Source organism: Balaenoptera physalus (genome assembly GCF_965194825.1).
Source record: "Balaenoptera physalus genome assembly, chromosome: 1".
Taxonomy (NCBI): domain Eukaryota; kingdom Metazoa; phylum Chordata; class Mammalia; order Artiodactyla; family Balaenopteridae; genus Balaenoptera; species Balaenoptera physalus.
In genome coordinates, this window is record NC_138882.1 from 177,819,319 (window position 1) to 177,841,610 (window position 22,292).

The window sequence follows — 22,292 nt, forward strand, 5'->3', positions numbered from 1 at the left end:
GTGACATGGTGGCTGGCTTTCGCCAGCGCAAGTGATCAAAGAGAGAGCAAAGTAGAAACCACAGTGTCTTTTATGGCCTAGCCGTAGAAATCACATATTGTTGATTCTAAAATATTCCACGGTTCCATAGGTCAGCCATATTCAGTGTGAGAGGGAACAACATAAGGGTGTGAATACCAAGAGGTAGAAATCATTAGAGGCCCCCTTGGAGGTGGCTACCACACTAAGTAACCACTGAAAATGTCTTTAAATTTCTCTTATATTTAATTGGTAATTTGGATGAGGATAGAATCTCTCAGAATTTTGAAGCTATTGCTCTGTTGTTTTCTAGCTTTGAGAAATACAGTGCCATTCTGATGCCTGATTCTTTGTGTGGGTTTCCCTCATTCCATTTCTGGAAGCTTTTAAGATCTTCTTTTGGTCCCTAGTATTCTGAAATGTAATGCTGTGGCTCTTTTGTCATTCACTGTGCTGGATACCTGGCAGACCTTTTCAATTTAGAGACCCTAGAACAGAATGTGAGCATACAGGTTAAGACACCTGCACGCCTGTGCACAAGGCCCCTTGCAGGGACACATTTTAGGGTAAGAGAAGAGGGGTGGGGCTATGGCCCTGTTCTCTCCCATTCCACCACCTTCTAGTGCACAGCTCCAAAGGCTCAGATATCTGAAGGTGGCCTCCAGGTCACTGCGAAGGTTCATTTGTCAAGGTAGCAGAATAAGCTGTATTTTTTGTTTGTTTGTTTTTGGCCAGGCTGTGCGGCTTACAGGATCTTAGTTCCCCCACCAGGGATCAAACCCAGGCCCACAGCAGTGAAAGCACAGAGTCCTAACCACTGGACCACCAGGGAATTGCCTAGGCTGTATTTTATTTAACTGTTCGTTAGCTCCATTTATAACTTTTTAAGTACACCACCATTTATTTGTACTCTTGCCTCAATCCCGCAAATATTGAGTATGGCCTGCTGGGCAAGTCACTTAGCCTCTCTAAGCCTCAGATTTGTCATATATAAAATGGGAATAATAAGAGTACCTACTCTGTAGGGTTTTATTATGAGGGTGATATGAATAATGTATGAGAAAGGTTTGGAACAACATCTGGTGGGTTGGAAAAGGGTAGATAGTGTCCATTACTTATTGTTAACCAGGCTTTCAGCTCAGCACCCCCGTCTGGTTCAGTGGGAAATTGCAATTGCTAAGGGGGTTGGATTTGGAAGAAACCAGCTCTTGCAAGGTAGCCTGGCTCTGATTTGCAGATAATGCCTTTTGCCTCTCCTTACTCTGTCTGCCTCTTCTCTTGCACTCCTGTGTTGCAGGGATGTCTGAGGACAAATGGGAATTCTCACCGACTTCTAAGACTACCCTGGGGCAGGTAGGAAAAGCTTCCGATTTTTTCTTTCTCCTACTCCCAGGTTCATCTGCAAACATTTCTGTAGCAAAAGGACTGCTGAATTTGTATCCACCTTCCCTTCTCTCCTGTCTCAATTAAGCTGGGAGAAATGAACTATTTTTCTGTCACTTTCGAATGCTTCCTTGTGGCAAACCGAGAGTATTGTACTAATAATAGCTAATAACCATATGGCACTAATAATGTGCCATGCACTGTCCCAAGAGCTTTACTTATATTGTTTTTTAATCTTCGTAATTATAGGTGTCCTATTATTTTTATTTTATAGGTGAGAAAACTGGGGCACAGAGAAGCTAGGTAACTTGCCCATGGACACACAGCTGGTTAGTAGCGGAACCAGGATTTGAACCCAGGCAGTGGGGCCTCCAGAGGCTGTGCTGAGGCTAACCACACTGAACCACCTCCAAATATTAATTAACATTTATTAAGTACTTACTCTGGTGCAAAGCTGAGACCCCAGAGCTCAGGCTCTTAACCGCCATGTTATGCTGCATGTACCAGCTAGGTTACATTGGACAAGTCATTTTCCTCAGAGCTTCAGTTATAACAAAAATCCTTTACTAAATGCCCATTCCATGTTGGGTACTTCACCTAATTCATCACTGACATCCTGGCTGACATGTCTTGAGCTCGTTTTATGTTCCAGGCACGATTTTAAGCACTTTACATGTTTTAACTCATTAAATCATTATATGATAGCTCCACAAGGTTGGTGTATTTTCCTCATTTGGGGAGGAAAACATTGAGACACAGAGAGGTTAAGTGACCTGCTGAAGCTTGGAAGTGTGGAATTCAAAGCTGGGTGGCCTTGTGGAGTACCTGAGAGTCCAGGCTACTGTGATTGCCTTTGGAGTTAGCAAATATTTCCAGTTCTCTGCATCAAGGTGCATGGATGGATTGTACTTCCCTGTCCCCTTGAATTTAGGTGCAGCCAATGAAATATGATGGAAATGATGGATGTCACCTCTGGATGTAGCTTAGGGTCCAGTGCAGTATTCTTAACTTGCCTTGAAAATCTTAGAAGGCCTCCCTCAGCCTGGGTCCCTGCGTGAGGATGACATAAAGCAGAGCTCCAACAGACCCTCAACGGACATGTAGTGTGAGTGAGAAACAAATCTTCGTTGTGTTGAGCCACTGAGATTTGGGAGTTGTTGCTACACCATAACCAAGTCCAGGGTTCCTTAACCTCTTCTCTTTCTTTGCTTTGGAATAGTGTAAGTGGCACTGGTATTATCTAATCTTTAAGGTTGAAAGAATTCTCCTATGAAATCTTAGGCCTGGAGCTTTTTTATAGGGCAAGCTCTACAACTACTTTCTCTATTTTTTCTATGGTAATTAGTCTGTTTAAATTTGCCATTTCTATACGGGTCAATTTTGGTAAGTTGTACTTTTCTGGAAAATTATCCACTTTATATAGATTTTCTGGGTTTTAAATACTGGGAAATTTTACATAGAAGTCTAGATTTCGGTCTTTTCTTTAAAACGCGATGACGTGGCAACACTGGGCCCTGCCTTCTGCCTGCAAACAATCAGGTGGAGCTGTGTAAATAGCCCTTTTTCCTTCTGTTCCCACCACTTCCCACTGTCTTACACCAAACTTCTGGTATTTGTGGCCCCTGAGATACCAAGAAATTAGGTAGTGTCTGCCTTTTTGGTGGTTGTTAGGGGCTATGGTTTAAGGGACCTGAAATAGATAGGAGTCCAAAAACAGAAAAGCTGAACTAATCCTATCTGGGGCAGCAGGGGCTAAGATTTCAATTATCAGGAAGGACTCACTGACCTCAGAATAGTCCTTATCTTGTGATCCTAAAGCTTTAATCCCTGTCAAGAGAAAACAAAACTTTGCCTTTCATTCTGCATTTAGAGGGAATGAAGGAAGGACAGTAAAATTTATTGAGCTCCACTTCTCTCATTGAATCCTTACAAGAATTCCTGTGAGGTGTCATTATTCCCATTTCATAGATGAGGAAACTGAGGCTCAGAGAGGTGTCACAAAGCTGAAGAGTGGTGGAGCCAGGATTTGAACCTGAATCTCTTATCCCAAAGCTCATGCACTGTTTTCCCACTGCACGAGGCATTCCCAAACCAGGCTGCTCATCAAACTCATTGGGGGAGGCCTATAAAAAAAGTACCTACTTCCAGATCCTACCTCTGACCAATTCAGATTTCTGCAGTGGGGCCAGAAATACGTAAACAATGATTCTGGGAATTCCCTGGCAGTCCAGTGGTTGGAACTCCGTGCTTTCACTGCTGAGGGGCCGGGTTCGATTCCTAGTTGGGGAACTGGGATCCCACAAGCCACGTGGCGTGGCCAAAAAAACCAAAAGAAAACAATGACTTGTGTAGTTATTTGATTACTGTCTCCCCTACTAGATGAAAGCTCCATGAAGGCAGAGGCCATGTCTGTCCTATGCAGTGACACAGAGTGGGGACAGCACAGTATTTGCCGTGTGACTGAATATGCAGGCTTCCCAGCCCTGACACACAGGCCAGCTGTGAAAAGCTTTTACACCGTTTGTGGAAAATTCTCTGGAGCAGCTCTCGAACTTTAATGTGCATTATAAGAAGAATTGCTTGGATTCTTTTTTTTTTTTTTTTTTAATGCACATTCTGGGGCCCCAACCCCAGAGATTCTCTGCTTGCAAAACATGGGTATAGGTATATAAAACTTTGATGGCTTGAACTTTCCTCAGAAGTTTCTGAAAAGAGTTGAGACAGTAGGCATCACAGAAAGAGAAATCTGGGGGCCTGTGAGGACAAACTGCCTATTTCACCAAATAACCAGGTTAGCCAAATCACCAGGGAGACACTCAAGTGGATGTGGAACCTTAGTGGAGAAACCCTGTGAGAGGGGCATCTGTTAAGGGGATGAGCCAGGAAGAGGATTCTTCTGGACATCAGTTACACGAAGCACAGCGAAGTCATTCCTAGAAATGATTAGGGTCTTGGCCTGGGCATCTTTCTGCATTGGAGGTTGGCTTCGTTCCAGAAGCCTAACATTGGGTATGTGTTTGCGTGTGAGATGGGAAATGTGACTGAGAACATGTGCTTGGAAGTCAGACCAACAGCACACAGCACCACTGGTCACCACTGTGTGACCTTGGGCAAGTTCTTAATTTCCCTGTGCTTCAGCTTTCTCAGTTTTTAAATGGGGGCCGTGACAACCTACCTTATAGTACCATTGTGATAATCGAGATATGTATGTATATGAGACCGTGGTTCCTGGAACATGGTAGGTATGTAACCAGTGAGCTCAGTTACTCTTACCTGACCATGAGCGCCAGACTTGACTGCATGTTACTCTGTATCCCAGGGTCTAATACAGGTCCCTGGCTCAGCAAATGTTGAATTAATGAATAATGGACAAAGGGCTAACTTATAGACAGCGGGTAAAATCATCCATCGGATACCACATTCCATCATTAACTTCAACGCCTAGTAATTTGTAACAGTGAGAATTAGATCCAGTAAAGAATTGGGAAAAATAAGTCCAGACCATACACCAAGAATACCCTCTTTAGGAGAGAAGAGATCATAAAACCGTGTTGCCGTGAGATGTTGAGGTTTGATGTGAGAACCAAGGCTCTTGATGTATGTAGGGGCTGAAACCAAGCCCTTGGCTCCACCCACGAATGCTGAAACTCTCACAGCTCAGCCAGGGCCAGCACAGCAGGTTCTTATTAAGCCCTTGCTGCCACGACCTTTCTGCCTGTGTGCTCGCTGTGCTCTCATTAGGAAGCCAGTGTAAGACTGAGGAGACCTATCTGGGTCCTCCACACCCGCTGGAAGTGACTGAGAGGTAGAGTGGCACACACTTTGCAGTCAGAGAATCTGGGTTTGAAATCCTTTCCTTTGCCACTTACTAGCTTAATGGCTTTGGCTGTCATTTCACCCCTCAGAGCCTCAGCTTCTAACTGTAAAACGGGGTAACAGGTCAGTCCCAGGGTTCCAAGTGCAGTAAGGGACAGTGCATGGTCCCCACCAAGTGCTCATTTTTATCTGAGTTTCCTTGCTTTGCTCATAGGGTTTCCTCCCTTTTGAGTCTCCTTTTCCCAGACCTGCTGTGCTACAGTACAGACAGAAATCCAGCATCCTTCATGGCCCAGCCCAGGGATTAAGATCTCTGCCTCACAGCCCAGAAACCAGACATTGTGACCGACTTCCATTCTCTGACACGATAAGGGAGAAAGGAAGAAAGACAACAGTATATGGTGTTTTGTTTTGTTTTTTTAATTTAGACATGGAATTTTCCTTCCTTTTCATATAACTTATCTAATTAAAATATTCATCTTGGTAGTTACCACAAAAAAGTAACATAGAAAATTGTATTTACATTTTGGGACCAAAATACAAATGAAGAGCAAGGTAATACCTTGCTCCTTTCCCTCCCACTTCCCGGAAAGAAAGAAAAAGCCCCAAAGAAACTGCTCATTACACCAAGGATCACAAAGGGGTTAATTTGCAATTCAGTGATTTGTATGTAGTGTAGCACAGAAAAAAAAAATTGCACAAGTTTTCACAAATGAGACCAAAGGTTCAACATCATCCTGTGTCTGCTCTGCAGGCATTTCAATAACCCAGGAGAGGCAGTAGTTTAGAAACTGAGTTTTTCCTCTTCCCTCTTCTCACCAGGTCACATCCCCGATGCAGACAGTCTTGGAGGGGGGAGAGGGAAAGATCTGGCTCTATGCAAACAGGGGTGATCCAAAGATGGATAGTGATGTTGGGATGTGTCTTTTCTTCCCTCCCTGCCCAAAGACTCCTAATAAAGGAAATTAAATCATACACAACTGTATCAAATATGAAAAACTGGTTTCAATGGTAAAGACTTGAACACACAGGTAAGAGACAAATTCAAGGCGTGGACACCTAGAGGAAGCTATTCTAGGCAACAGGTGTCTGGCACCTGACCCAGATGCTCATTTGGTTTTAGATAAGAGGCTTTCTAATACCACCTTGGGGGAGCAGGCTGGGGGACTGGTGGAATGGTAATACAAACAATCAAGAGAAAGAATGCTTTACCCAATTCAAAAATACAGCAAATTAAAACACAGCAATACTTGTGTCCCTCAGGTACCCTGCATAGCAACACACACTGAACAGTGCTTCTGCTGCACAGACTTCTTGCTGCGTCGCTCTGCAATCTTCAGAGTTAGCCTAACTGAGGTCTCCAGGATGGTTAAAAACAGTGGGCTCCATATTCTGGGCTTTGAGTGAGCTTGTCAAAGGGACTGGTTAACTGCCAAGCTCCATGGGCTATCACACTAACCACGCCCTCAATCTGCTTCTCAGGTTTCTTAAGGATGGGCTTCTCAAATTTATAGTATCTCCTTCTATCTGGGTCACAACCAAGTGGGTTCCTACTAGATTAGTGCCCTTCAACAGCCAAGAAGGACACTGACACTGTCCTCCAAGCTCTGATTTTTTCCCCCTATGTCAACTCGAAAGTGAGATCCTCCCTTCCCAAGACTGGTGGATGCCCTTGTAGCTCCCCCATCCTGATGCTACAGCTCAGACCCTTTCCTTAAACTGGCCCTTACCTCCAAATTCTGGTTTAAAGATTCAAAAAGTAGAGAGAGTTTCAAGCTGCTAAGTTCTCTACAAAACATAGCAAATTGTTGTGCTCTTTCAATCACATGATCTTACCTTTTAAAGAAAGGCAAAAACAAAACCAATTTCCAACACAGCATTACCTTTTAAAACCATTCACTTCTAGTAGCAATTCACAGGGACTAAGAGATTACAGTGCTGGCTTTTAAAACTCTAAAGTTGTATTTGGGGGCCTACAGAAAGCCCTGCCATGTGTTTGTGTCTTGCCCCATGCCAGTGGGGAGAAGGAAAAATAGGGGAGGAAAAAAACCCTAAAGTTTTGAATTAGAAACTGGAAATTGTAAAAATACTGGAGTTCTGTGCTCTCTAGTGAGCCTCAAAAACAGTGGGACCTGGCAAAAAGGATGGGGGGAAAGACTCTAGAACTTCCCTTAATAAATAATTCCCTGAATGAATAGGAAAGAGATGCACCTGCACTGGACCTCAAAGCAACTGAGGGTCTCAGAGGTGGGGCGGGGGGGGTGGGGGGAGGGTCCGACCTGAACACTTCCTGTCACCACGCCAGGGCTCCCCCTCCAGGACAGGCAGCCCAGGACCCATTCCTCGCTCTATGTGCAGCACGTGCCACACAGGCTCTGGGGACACCCAGTCCTCTCTCTGGGCCAAAGTCTACTCAGGAGAGATGAACTGGGACAGGGGAAAGGCTTTCAATAGGCTTTTGTCTAACTAAGAACCCTAAAAATAAAAGGCTAAGTGTGTGGTAGAGGACCGGAAAAAAACAAAAAAAAACCCAAAAAACAAAAAGAAACCTGGGGGTAATATAAATACAATCTGGGGGCAATATTTATTAATTAAAACTATGTCTTATAGTTTACAAAGAAGGTAATTAACAACAAAGGTACAATTGACCTTAAAATCCTCAGTGAGCGTGAGGCTTCACATCTTCTTCAGAACTCGGAAGTGCTCGCCAGGCAGGGAGGCGGCAGCTGCGGACACAGGCACAGGCACGACGCCTGCCGACTGTGCAGGACTCGGAGACCAAAAGCCTCCACGAAGCGAAAGATCCTGGTCTCCTCTGGAAGTTCCATTCCCCAAGCCCCACTGTCCTCGTATTCCTCTCCGCAAATTTCATTTCCAAGGTAAGTCCTCAGTTTATCGTCGGGAGAATCTGTTCTTGAAAGCTTTAATCGTCTTGGCCATCATTGGGGCAATTTCTGTGAAAAGAGAAATAAGGCAGTTGTTTCAGATCCATGGCAGTGTGGACACCAGTGGTTTACAATCAAACAAAGCCTTGTTACTCTTGGCTCTACACAGCCAGACAAATGGATACAAGCAGCAGTTATCTGCCAACCCCATAGAAAAGCAGCAGCCCAAAGGTAACACTTCCCCAGCACCTGCCAGGCCCCTGACAATCATTCCCTCTAATTCTCACAACTTCACCAAGACTCAGGCTGGACCCTGTACGGGAAGCGGCAGAACTGGAGTTCAAGCCTTGCCAGACTCTAACGGCCATTCTGAGCCATAATTTAACTCTGCCTCACCAATAGCCAAACCAGCCGAAAGCACCCCCTCCCATACCTGTCTGTCCAGTGTAGCAACAGGTCTGAGATGAGCTAAATGCACATACCACCTAAGAACGACTAGCCTGCCCTCTAGCCTGGTTAACCTGAACCGAGCCAAAGTGCAAGTCAGGACTCCCACCTTCCTGTGGGCCCTGAAGTAAATACAGAATAATGCTTTTCTTAAGTTAGGACACCGCTGTAGAATATTGGGGATAGTCTACAGTAGTTAAGTTAGTAAAATATGAAATAGACCCAACTACATATAAAAAAATACTTGGAAGGTGGGGTTATAAGGTTATAAAACTTCAATAAAATTATTTAGCTGTTAATAATAACAGTTGGAAACTCCATGTTATTGCCTGGAGAAACAGGTTTACATTTAGGTTGAAAAAAATAAAAGAAAAAAAAAAGCAGAGTACCAAAATGAATATTCACTATGATCATAATTTAAATGACACACGAAAATATGCACTACGAACAAAGCAGGGGAAGGAGGCCCTGACATTTAGATCAGCTGTGTGCAAGGCATCACATACGCTACATCTAACACACAAAGTGTGATGCAGCAGTAATAACATTAGAGGGGTTCAAATACTAGTTTTGAAATATCTGAGCAGGAGCTCCAAGTTACCTACTCTTCACAGTCGGTTTCCTAGGATCACAGGAAACAGCGCTGCTGACCACGGGTGCCGAGTGGGCACTGCTGGTACTCGGGCCGTCGTAGGCCGGCTCCTCGGGGCTGGCGTTAAAGCTGTTGCTGCCGCCACTGCCCAAGCGGCTGCTTCCTGAGAGGTACGGCGCTGGCTTGATCCTGGGACACAGAGCAAAGCTGCTAGCCAAGAGCAGGAGAAATCTGCCCTCGGCACCAACAGCCTGAAGCTGGCTGGTCTGAGGACTCAGTTCTGCGGCTCTGACCAGCGGACCTAGTACCCTAGATTCTGGTGATGGCTCGGAAGTGACTGTGGTAGGCCTTCAGAATGAATGATAATCTCGACTAACTTTTCACTGTTTAGGTGTAAATCTGTATTTTGACAATGCTAACGTACTTAGATAATTTAGTCATCACAGTAATATGTTTTTTGTTTAAATGGGGAAAGGGAAAAAAGCCTTAGGGGATGTGTCCCAGAAGCCAGGCCCTGTTCTCCATTTAATCTTGACCACCCCCCCCCACCCCCGACCCCACCTAGGGGCAGGAATCATTATCCGGCCCACAGTGCAGTCAAGGACGCTGAGGCTCAGTGAGGTCAAGTGCCCAGATGGTCAAGGTCAGCCTGCAGAACCCACTCTGCACTGCCACGCTTTCACCCCCAAAATCAATCGCTTCTTGCCCCTGGGCTGCCTCTCAGGGCTGAAAGATAAGCTCTTGGGCTCTCTCTCTCCCTGAGCAGGCAGAAACCACAGAGGAGCAGAGATCTTACCTGATTTTCTCAGGCACAGCTGCTCCTCCTGTTCCAAACTTCTCCTGCCTCCTTCGAACATCACGAGGCGGCTTGGCCACAGAGTTGACAAAGGCCATTTTTGCTTGTCGGCCTGTGGAGAAATGGAGATTAATACCCGCCTTCTTGAGCTGAGGTGCTAAAGGTAGGGGATTATCAACCCTGGAAACCCCTCTGTAGGGTAGCATGCACAGTGGCAGAAGAAACACCTCACCCTTTGCCCTCTTCTGCAAATGCAGGAGAGATTTGGGGGCCAGAGGTGATACCTTAGCTGAGCCCACCACGGCCCTGCTGTTGACCAGAGCACAGGGCTCACTATTCTGCCAGACCCACGCTGCCCCCTTACCTTTGGGCTTATTGGCGTGCGCAGATCGGATATTCTTTGTGAGGACTCGCAGCCGCTGCTCTCGGGCATCCTGAAGCCGCAGGTACATCTCCCGCCACGACTCATACTCTTCTGGCCTTTCATCCTTAAAGTCTCGGTGACAATGAACTTTCCATAATTGATCTGTATCTTCAATTAATACCTAAAATCAGAACCAGGACATCATTTACATGCAAGTACTCTTACACATCTCTCTTCCATCCTTAATCACCCAGGGGGACCAGCTTCCTAATGATATTTTGGTCCTCTTAGTAGTAGCAGTAGTATATTAAAATACCACAGTTCTAGGAAAGAAACCCAAATCACTGAATTAAAAAATGTTAAGTGTGAGGCACTATACTAGCTGCTTTTGGGGGTTGTGGGGCTAGGAGAGAAGGCAATACAAAAATTAGTTTAAGATCAGTCTTTTCCTTTAGAAAATCAGTGCAGGGTAGGAACTGGGATGAAGTCAAATCCAGGCATTTCCCATCACTACACTGAACTGCAATGGCCAGGGGCCACTTAAGAAGGATATGTCATAGATCCTTTGAATTAGAGACAGCTAATGCAATCAGATGAGCATCTCCAGCATTAGGAGGATTTGGGGATAGATCTGTTTGTCTCTAGGAGACACCCAGCCAATTATATTCACCAGACACCTGAGTGTCAACACATAGCTCTGTCCCTGCCCTGGATCCCAAGGGCTGTGCTGCTAGAATTCTCCCTTGACCTCTGTAACTAGGCAAGCTCAAGGGAGGTGTGGGAAATGGTCCCCCTCTCCCACCTTTCAATCCCATCTTGATTCTAGCCCAAGAGGCCTACTTAAGATGCCAGGAGCAGGTGCTAAAAACCTGCCTGTTTAAAGGCCCACAGACAAACCCAGAACAGTGATCCGACCACCACCTGCCCATCACCGTGGCAGATTCGGAGGCAAAGCTGCTTCTGGAGACGCAAGCCAGCACACTGCCCTCTTCCCATTCAAACAGGATACTCACATGATTGTATTCCTCTATGCGATATAACTGATCAGGTGTACATCTCTCCAAAACAGGTTCAAGAACAGAATATGGGACGCCTCCCACTTCAAAGATTGCTGCAGAGAATCAAAGGGGAAACGCACTGAGTAGCGGCCAAGTCACCCGGTGTCCCAGTGCCACAACGTGAAGAGCGAAAGAGAAGCATGTGACTTACAGTCAATGTTGTTTTTAAGCACCCGGATGCACTGCTCGTGCAAGGTCATCATTTTGGGGAGATAGGCACACTTGGAACCAGAATAGACCTGCATCTTGGAATTCATTCTTCGTCCGGTAAATCCAGCTTCTTCCTCTTCCTGGGGTGAGGAGAGTGCTGTAGGGCAAGAAAAACAGGAGTATAAGTGATAAAAGGCACTGAGCAATACAGTGAAAACTCTCCTTCCACCCCATTCCCCAGCCTCCCAGTTTCCTTTCTCAAAGGCAACCAATGCTACCAGTTTCTTGTGTCCTTCCAGAGAGTCTATGCAAATATAAACTAATATTTATTTTATTCCTTTTTAACCAATCAATAACATACTATAACCATTCTGTCATTTACATTTTAGAAATCACATCAGTACATAGATTTTCTACTTTTTTTTTTTAAACGGCTGCATAAGATGCCACTATGTGGATGAACCGTGATCCATCTGTTAGTCTCTTGCTAAGGGACACCTATGTAGCATCTAATTCTTTTGCTATTAAAACTAGCCTTTATTTATTTATTTATTTATTGGCTGCGTTTGGGCCTTTGTTGCTGCACGCGGGCTTTCTCTAGTTGCAGCAAGCGGGGGCTACTCTTCGTTGTGGTGCACGGGCTTCTCATTGCAGTGGCTTCTCGTGTTGCGGAGCATGGGCTCTAGGCACATGGGCTTCAGTAGTTGTGGCACACGGGCTTAGCTGCTCCGCGGCACGTGGGATCTTCCCGAACCAGGGATCGAACCTGTGACCCCTGCATTGGCAGGCAGATTCTTAACCACTGCACCACCAGGGAAGTCCCTAAACTAGCCTTTTTTTTAAGCCCCTATGGAATGTACAGAGTAAAAGGCTGCTGGTAATAGCAGCAGCTAAGATTTAGCAAACACTATGTGTAAAAACCCAGAGCTCAGAGCTTTACCAGCATTATCACTTTCAATCCACCTCATAGGCAGATACCATTATTACTCCCATTTACAGAATATGAAACTGAAGTCCAAGGAAATTAAGTTGTTACCCAAGTTCATGTAACTTGTAGTAGAAGCCAGAGCTGGGATTCAAACCCAAGCCATCAAACTCCAGAACCTGTGCTCTTAGGAAATGCACCAAAATCTGATGACAGATCATGAATGAATTTTTAAAATCATTTTCTCCATTAAAAAAAGAAAAAGAGACAAAGAAAATTACCTTTTCGCTTTGGTTGGAAGGCAGACATCAATTCAAGGGAAGGAAGTGGGCGGTAATTGGCCTGTATCACAGGTAATGGAAGGTCTGGTAACACTGGCAGCACATCGCTGGGGACCTGCAGAGAAGAGACCAGTGACTGGAGAGCCTCTTTCTACAAGCACAGCTCTTTCCCACAGTCGATGCCCAGCAGTGCTGACGTGGCAGATAACTTCACAGGCATATCCAGCCTGAAGGAGGCGCGGCAGCCGTGCCCGACACCACCTAAGTCAGGAGATACGGAGAGATGGGCCCAGCACAATGGGATGCCTCAGAAAATACTTTTCTTGGGTTCTGCTGACCCTGGTGGCCAGAGAGAGGTGGCCAGAGAGGCCGGGAGGAAATTACTTCAAACTGACATTCAACGGGCCACGGGAAAGCCAGCCCAGACAAACAGCGGTGGGGTCGTCCCGGGAGCTCTGCAGGCCCAGGTGCTCTGGCTGGGAAGGGGCCACAGGGGTTACCTTTTTCAGCTTGGCTGAATGGGATCCAGCTGGCGGAAGCTTCTCTGACTTGTTTTCATTGACCTTAGGTAATTTCTGAACTGAGTCCAAGTTTTTACTAGTGCTTTTTGAATCATGTTTTTTAAATCCTTTTTCTCCAGGAGTCGTGGTTGAAGTTTTCACAATCTTTTTCTTTTTCTTCCGGGGCTGGTCATAGCTGAGGTATGACTCAAAAGACATGGTGGGCTGCTCGAATTCATCATCCATATCTGCCTCCTCAGCTTTAAGAAAGGAGCCCACTGACTTTCTATCTGAATGAGAAGGTTTTACTTTTCCTTCTTGAGTCTTTAGGTTGTTAGAAACCTTCTCTTTTGCCTTGGGCAACAGGTCTCCTGCCCTCTTGCCTATGTCTAAGCTTTCTAGACTCTGCTTGTTTTTGTCTGATTTTGTTTTCTCTGGGTCTCTATATTTTGGCTTTTTAAGGTGGTTGTCTGATGCCACCTCCAAGGGGGGTAAAACCTTCTTGGTGCTGCCCTCTTTTTCCTTCTCTTTCTTGACACCACTAGAGGGCGGTTTCTCCTTTGTACTGTCCCCTGAGGGTGGCCTCCGCCGGTTTTCCTCTTTGGAGATGGCCTTGTGTGATTTTTCTCTGCTCAAAGAAGACTTCTCATCTCCTTTGGCATTCACCGGACGTTTTTCTTTATGGGAAGATCTGTGCTCCTTGCTCTGACTCACGACCTCTTTCCCTTGGGCTTCACCCAGGTGTCGTTCTTCACTGACCCCCAGTCTGTCCTGAAAGGCATTACTGTGGCCTTTGCCAGGCTTCTGGTGTGAAACAAAGGGCTCGTGGTCCTCCTCCAGGGATCTGTAATGGTCCACAGACATCTGATGAGGGCTGGCGGATGACAGTGGGGACTGAACATGGCCGTAATCGGAAGATTCGTGGTCTGAAGAGTAAACTGGAGAAACTCTGTGGTACCTCTTTCTCTCGTCTCTCCTCTCATGACTGTGAGATACTTTGTGAGGGCGCTCAAGCTCTGAGAGTTTTCTGTGTTTTTTCTGTCTGTTATCAGGACTAAACGACTGGCTACCGGAGGCTTTCCAGCTTTCTGGGTAGTCCCCCTCTACCTCCTCCTCCTCCTTAAGGGCATCCCTGGGGCGCTTTCGAGAATTGCTCTTCTCAAAGTCCTGTTCATCAGGCTCAGTATTTCTAAAATAAAAGAAAAAGAAGATGCAGCAGATATAAATCTCAGGGTAATCCTTGTTCAGAGGACAACGTCACAGGACCTGAACTCACGAAAGAGATGAAGAGTTTACAGAGTTAGAAACAAGGTCTTGGGAAGAAGGTAAATGGGTTCTGCTCAAAGACACTCAGCTAAGTTTTAAAACTGGGAAAGCTGAAATATTCAATAAATGGAAAATGATGAGTTTAACTACAGGACACAGAGAAGATCAAACATCTTGTGGATGTGAAAATACTTTAAAAGCTTTTCAACACAGCGAAATATTTAACTTGTTACATTAAAAAAGGGCTGTAATTTACATCAGTTTATTCACAACTATATAAAAATGCCTTTTAAGAACAGGTTAGAGGGCTTCCCTGGTGGCGCAGTGGTTGAGAATCTGCCTACCAATGCAGGGGACACGGGTTCGAGCCCTGGTCTGGGAAGATCCCACATGCCACAGAGCAACTAGGCCCGTGAGCCACAACTACTGAGCCTGCACGTCTGGAGCTTGTGCGCCGCAACAAGAGAGGCCGCGACAGTGAGAGGCCCGTGCACCGCGATGAAGAGTGGCCCCCGCTCGCCGCAACCAGAGAAAGCCCTCGCACAGAAACGAAGACCCAACACAGCCAAAAATAAATAAATAAATAAATAAAAATTAAAAAAAAAAGGAACAGGTTAGAAACATTCCAAAACGTCAATAATGCTTATCTTTGGATGGTAGAATTAAGAAATTTTTATTCTTATTTCTATTTTTAAATGTTTTCTAGTATTCTATAATGATCATGGATTATTGCTTATAATTGAGGCAGAACTGAGGAACTTTTCTTACCGTTCCACAGGAACCAGCTTCTTCCACTGGGCCACTAGGTCCTTGGCAAAGCTTCCGACATGCTCATGTTTTCGCAAGCTATTTACCGTTTTCCCAACCCCGGTCTCCTACAAAGTTGACAAAGGAATTGTTAGAGGGTTGTAGAACTAGGCTCACAATTTTCTAAAGAAATAAGACCTCCTACTTTTCAACAAACCAATACTTCCTTCCAAAAACATACCTTGCAAGTCTCAGTACAAACTTACTTTGTATCTGTGCCCCAAAACTCTAATAAGACACACAGTAGCAAAGCGCACCAGATTCAGAAGAGGAAAACACTAAATTAAAATACTTCTAGAACTTTAGCAATAATAACAAGAGTGATCATAGCAGGTGTTAGGCACTGAGCTAAGAGCACTGCATACAGTGTCTGAATTAATACTTATTTGATAACTCTATGAGGTTAGGACCTGCCCCATTTTACAACGAAGGAACAGCCTAAAGTCACAAACTTGGATTTGAATCCAGGACTAAATGCCAATGTTCTTTTAATTTTTAGAAAAAAAAACTGAGATAAAATTCACTATTTTAACCGTTTTAAAGTGTACAGTTCAGTGGTTTCCAGAATACTCACAATACTACACAACCATCGCCACTAATTCCAGAACATTTTCATCACCCTAAAAAGAAACCCTGTTCCTCCCAATTCCCCCCACCCCTGGCAATCACTAATCTAACTTTCTCTCTATGGATTTGCCTATTCTGGACATTTCATATAAACAAAACCATACAATATGTGGCCTTGTGTCTGGTTTCTTTCACTTCTAAAGCCCATGCTCTTACTGTACAATCTCTCTGGTCGGGAAGGGGAGGGGACATAGCTATATAACATCTAAAATTACACAGTTCTTACCGCAAGAATGTCTACTGTAATAGGCAAGGTGGAGAGTTTCTTCAAATATTTCAATAGCTGCAGAGAATAAAATGAACATTAATTTCTATAAAATCATAATCATTCACTGGAACAAATAAGAATAATATCCAATGGTTAAGTACTTACACTGTTCTGTAGTATACAGCATGATTGTTATCCTTATTTTACAAGTGTGAAAACAGACTCGAAAAAGTTAAGGTACTTGCCCCAGGATGCAAGTAGGGCAGGATTCACTCAGATCTGCGGCTTTAGATTGTGTGCTTTCAGCCACTATGCTACACCAAGGGGAAATAAAACTTAGAGAAGAGAATCAAACCTATCAGCTCTAGGAAAAGTAATCAACAACTATCTTTCTGCCCAGTTTTGAGAGAGACTTTCTGAGAAAGGAGCCAATTTTAGGAAATTACTCATGCACCCGGCATAGAGGAAAGTAAAAAGGAGAAGAGGTCTCTACAGAAAAAGGGTATCATGTTTCCAGAAAAAGTGTGTTTAACAGAACTGGGTTTTTTCGATGTAAGTGGGAAACCAAGACCAATTTCAAGTTGCTAGAATCAGAGCTTTGCCATTGCAAATGGTGAACACAAAATGTCTGGGTAGATTAGAGAAGCAATCTGGGTTTGGTCACATTTCCTTTCTGTATCCTCTTGAGCTAGCTCAAAATCAGATAGCAGAGCTGTTACGACAGAGTTCCAGAGTCAGAGACAGGCTTCAGTTTGGCCCTGCCACTTCCTTGTGGGGTGATCTTGTGCAAGTCACTAACCTCTCTGAACCTCAGTTACTTCATCTGCAAAACAGGAACTGGATCCTGTCTGTACTTCACAAGCTGTGAGGATTCAGAGAGACAAACCATGTGCAGTCTTTAGCCACAGTGCCTGGAATGCTATACAAGCTCAATAAATGCTTCTTATTAATCATTTCATTAATCAACTGACCATTCTTTAAACGGCTACCCTTGATCCTCTACCAGATATTCCCCAGCCAATTCCTCCTTGCTCCACTTCTAACCAAAGTCATGACTGCTATGCCATTCTCTAGGAAATATTTATGTATATATAAATATACCTACCATTCGAGGAGTGCTGAAAAGTACAAGTAGTTCAAAATAGATTAACTGTGACTACCTTTATATTTAAATATCTGATAACAAGATCTGTTCTTTTTCTATGTGTAGCCCAGGCTACAATTAGTATGCTATATTGCTACTAGGTGGAGTAGCAAGTATGTTTTTCTGGTCATTCTACTTCAGTAATTACCGAACCTGGTTGCTAGGCAGAGCAACTGGATCACATGTGGTAATCTTGTTTTGACTGGGAACATATGAGAAGCCAAGTGGTGTATCTAAGGAGTTTCACCTTCATAGTTGAGTGAAAATTATCCTCCACTTCGAATTCGATCACCACCACCATCCAACTCAGGACAAAGTATATGTGTATTTCTTGTCATCAAAGCTATGGGTGCAAAGATGAATGCCAATTCCTTTTCTTAAAGGAAAATTTAGAATCATTGAAAAGATTAAAGACAGGTTGTCTCCTCTAATGCCATTCCCTGGAAGGCATTTATATACTATTTACTGTGCACTGGCTACTATGCTAAGTCCTTACATGTGTTACCTCATTTCATCCTCATTAACCAACTCTATAAAATGGATATTATGTTCCCCATTTTACAGATATTAAAACTGAGCTCAGTGAGGTTAGGTAACTTGCCTAACAAGCGAGTAGGTCAAGTGTGTTTACCACAGCATGTACTACAAAGCCAGGAGAAATATCCAACATAAAGACACTGTCCTTAGAAGACCGGAAAAGTAAATGGAGCAGTAGTTCATGTGCCTCTTAGCACACTCGACACAAAGCAGAAGAACCCCTCCTTAGTGTTACGTTGTCAGACAGTTTAGAGTCCACAGAGGAAAGGTCACCACCAGGACAGAGTCCCAGGACCTCTACAAAGGCCACATATAAGAATGGGGCCAGAAGTCGTTGAAGGTGTGTTCATCTCAAAGCCCAGCACTAATTGGAAGTGTAAATGCTGCCTTTCTAAACTAAAACCCTAGAGATATTCAAACCAATTTAGCCCAACATAAGAGAAAAAGGGCTTCAGAGCCCCTCTATTTTCAATGAGGTTCAAAAAAGAACAAAGGGGCTTCCCTGGTGGCGCAGTGGTTGAGAATCTGCCTGCTAATGCAGGGGACACGGGTTCGAGCCCTGGTCTGGGAAGATCCCACATGCCACGGAGCAGCTGGGCCCGTGAGCCACAACTACTGAGCCTGCGCGTCTGGAGCCTGTGCCCCGCAACGGGAGGGGCCGCGATAGTGAAAGGCCCGCGCACCGCGATGAAGAGCGGTCCCCGCACCGCGATGAAGAGTGGCCCCCGCTTGCCGCAACTAGAGAAAGCCCTCGCACGAACCGAAGACCCAACACAGCCAAAAATAAATAAATAAATAAATAAAGTAGCTATTAAAAAAAAAAAAAAAGAACAAAGCATTAAAAAGATAAAGCACTTTGGGTATCCTCAGGTAGGTGGAAACTTGCCGTTATCAAACCAGGTGTAGTTTGCAAGAACTGATAACAAGTCATTGAGAAATGTCAAACATTTGCACAGTCCATGCTTAGGAATCTCAGTTGTCCTCTGCACACTACTTCAACACAAAGAGCTAAAGATATTCATAATGTTGACCCCTCGTTCTCCACTTGCCTTCAAACGGTGTTCTTCGTAGTTTCCACGTTCAAACTGTAACACAGGACAGGTAACTTTACCAGCCATGAAAATTGCTTCCACTTAAATAGTAGGAACCAAGTGACCCTGGTTTGCCTGATACCTTTTTCCCCAAGTAAGCCTAGATCACAGATGAGCTTAAAGTGAAAAGAGAGTTACAGTTAAACACCTATGTTTAATACGAGGAAATCTATGAATATAGATGTGGAATCAACCCTTTGGCTAATAATGGTTTGAAATCAAGATTTAGTTGTAAGTTCAGTACTGCTATATAATCATCTTACAATTTCAAGAACAACCTGTGGGAGCTTGTTGGGTTAACAGAAGGTTGAGAGGCCAGTGTGCCAGCTTGCAGTTTTCCCTCTGCATTAGCTCATTTGTAAATGCCAACTATTGTGCCCTTTGCAAAAATGATCTTCATAATGCAAAGTCAGAAGCTCAGGGTGAGTTTCTATCTGGGAAGAGAAAGCCCAGATACTCACAATCACTAATAGTTCAAGGAGGATGTGAAGTCAAACCAACCTTTTCTTAATTTTAAATTTCATGCACATCAACTACTGGAAAAGCTACTTCAAAATTTAAATTCTAGTGGGAAAATGTAGACACTACACGGTGCATTTTTTTTAACCCGATGGAAGACCAAATTGGGGAGATGGGGGCGATTTACATCATACTGCTCTAGGGTTTTAAAAAAAATCAGTCACAAACCTACAGTGTTTGGGAAAACAAGCTAGTACTCGGAAATAATGACCATTTATTAGATGCCCACAAAGGGTTATTGTAAAAAGAAACTTGTAAATATGTCTGTCCACTAGGTACTGAAGCCATTATAGAAAATATAACACAAAACAAGTGAAAGCATTTCAGTTTTCACAGACTTAAAGCTAAAATGTCGTCCTGAAGAAATGGATCTTTGAGCTAGGTATGCACGAGAAGAGTTAAACAGTGGTCTGATAGTGAGATGCGTTGAGCAGCCTTTAGAAACGGAGGGAAAAAAACCTCACCTATGACAGGCCAAGAACAGGTGAAGAGAAAGGGGCTCTTCAAGAAAAATTGTAAAGAGTGGAGATTAACATCTACTGAGCTCTTCTGCCTTTTGGTTCTGTCCTGGGAAGAAGCAGGTGAGGAAACTGGCTTAGCAAGGAACATCCCTAATGTCCATGGCTGGCAAATGAATTAGAACTCAAATCTCCTCACCACTTTATTTCCACTGCCTCCCTGGATTATTTCCTCTTCAAAAGCCACTCTGGGGTTCAGAGATCCAACTCTTCTTACACACTGTACACTCCAGCTATAATGCTGACAGAGAATGTCAAACACCTTGAGTGTTTTCATCAATGTATTTCAATTAAAAAAAAAAAATTCTAACATCCACGGGACACTCTCCCAGACACCAAGAAGCTGGATGGAAGAAAAGTCGCAGAGAGAGAAGAATGCATTTAACTTAAGAAAACAGTTAAGGGGGGAAAAAACTAGCTGAGTGCAATTAAAAATGGTTGCCCATCACTCGCAGCAGCCAGAAACGGTAGCTCTTACCTTTCTATCAAGGCCAGAAGGAAATCTAGCTGCAACTTCTAAGCCTTATTTTTTTTCTTTCCTTTCCATTTACAACCTAAGTTTTTAGTTAGGGTGACGTAAGGTTTATTTTGTTTTGAAAGAGATTTACTGAGAAAGCGAAAAGGTCCACGCTCTAATAATCAAGCCAAAGCAATAAAAACGTCTTAAAGACGCAGGACCACACACCGAGCCTAGACTCCATCAAGCACAGGCAGAACCACCTCCTTCTCCCAACAAACATCAAAAGACTCTAAGAAATCAGAAACATTTCGCAGGGCGAGGAATGGAGCGGGCAGGAGTTAACTCTGGGCGAGCTCTCCCGACAGGAAACAGCTGGCCCGGGACGCCGGGGGAGGGCTCCGGGAGCCCCGCCGGCACGCGGGCTCCGGGCGGACACCGCGGGCACCCGGCCCGGGAGGCAGGGAGGCCGGGCCCGCCGAGGCGCGCCGCTCGCCGTGCGGGGTCCCACCGCGTGGGCAGCGGCCATGGGCCACTAACTTCCCGACCGCAGGCCGCAGACCGGCGGGGCCGCGCTCCGGGTCCGAGCCCCCACGGCCCCGGCCGCTCGGGAAGGAGCCGCGCCCGGGCCCGCGACCGTTACGGGGCCGCGCCGCGTCCAACGCCCGCCCCGCTCCACGCTTCCCGCTCGCTCACCTTCTTCGGGTCCGGGTTCGCGGCCAGGCGCGCCTGCAGCTTCTCCACAACTTGGAGCGCCGACTCCGCCGCCATCGCTGTCACTGGCGCGGCCTCCTCGCCGGAACTGGGCTCGCGTCGCGTCCTCTGGCTGCAGCTCCGCCCTCCGTGCCTCCCCGGCGGAGACGGAAGCGCGACTGGTCCCTTCCGGGCCTCGGCGAAGTGGGGTGGAGGGGCCGCGGGGCGTGGGGGGGCGGGGGGGGGGAGGCCGGCCGGCTGCAGGCCCCGCCCCCACGGCCTGTGGTTGTCGGGGGTCCGGTCCTCTGCGCCCTCCCGGAGCCGCGTGCGCCGGGAGCTGGAGCAGCTTGGTCCGGGGGCGTGGGCTCCGCACTGGTCGCCGCTGGGCAGCCTCGCTTCTGGTCCTCGTAGTGCGGAGCCACGGCCTGGAAAACCACTCCGGTGTCCAGCCAAGGCAGGATGAGATCACGGCGCCGGACCCTGCCTTTATAAATCTTAGCCCTCCCCCTTGCGCTCTGAGCCACGCCCCAAATAACACCTGTGTGTGGTTGCAGGGTGGGTTTGCGGCTCAGGAAATCAGGGATTAACGCTAGTGACCACCCTTGATTGGGGGTACTAAGCCCAGTGGTTGAGCTAAGTTTCACTCTCAGTACAACCCAATGAAACGAGGTATATTATCCCCATGATACAGATGAGGAAACTGAAGCTCAGGGAGACTAAATTAACTTGCATGTGGTCATGTAACAGGAAAGAAGTGAAGCTGGAATGTGAATCTAAACAGTCCAGGTCCACTGTGACCGCACATCTCTGAACAGGTCAAGGATTTGAGACCCAGAGAGTGAAAGTGATTTGTCAAAAGTCAAACAGTTTAGCTACAAGAGGTAATAGCCCGTGTCTCACTTTCCGCCAAAAACAGTGTCTGGTACAGAGGTACCAAATAAATACTTCTTGAATGAATGAATGAATAAATGAATGAATGGCTGGTTCCTCTAAATCAGTAGGGCCTCAATCAGACAAGCCCATGATACCATCCTTGAGAGCCCTTACCCTCATCCTAGAAGCACTAAATTTTACTATTAATAAAGTATTATTACTACTAAAAAAAAAAAAGCTACTGAACAGTTGAAAATTGGTTTAAAACACCAGCATTGATTACATCTTGTTTGATTAGATCATATCGGATTACACACTAATCTGATCACCATCAACA

General features: G+C 45.3%; 1 protein-coding gene across 3 annotated transcripts; it reads right to left on the reverse strand.

Moving 5' to 3' along the window:
* Positions 1–7,773: 7,773 nt before the first annotated feature.
* Positions 7,774–21,522, reverse strand: ELOA (elongin A). 3 transcript variants are annotated; one of them, XM_082432929.1, is made up of 11 exons: positions 21,086–21,522; positions 16,142–16,198; positions 15,250–15,356; positions 13,216–14,404; positions 12,716–12,830; positions 11,511–11,666; positions 11,315–11,412; positions 10,302–10,482; positions 9,938–10,049; positions 9,155–9,330; positions 7,774–8,171 (listed from the first exon to the last, which is right to left on the reverse strand). In XM_082432929.1, exons 1-11 carry the CDS (start codon positions 21,158–21,160, stop codon positions 8,110–8,112), a joined length of 2,328 nt encoding a protein of 775 aa, XP_082289055.1. In that variant the 5' UTR covers positions 21,161–21,522; the 3' UTR covers positions 7,774–8,109. The 3 variants fall into 3 exon arrangements, with proteins under 3 accessions (XP_082289055.1, XP_082289053.1, XP_082289054.1); XM_082432927.1 differs by having other exon boundaries at positions 9,151–9,330; positions 21,086–21,278; XM_082432928.1 differs by lacking the exon at positions 9,155–9,330 and having other exon boundaries at positions 21,086–21,278.
* Positions 21,523–22,292: the final 770 nt, after the last annotated feature.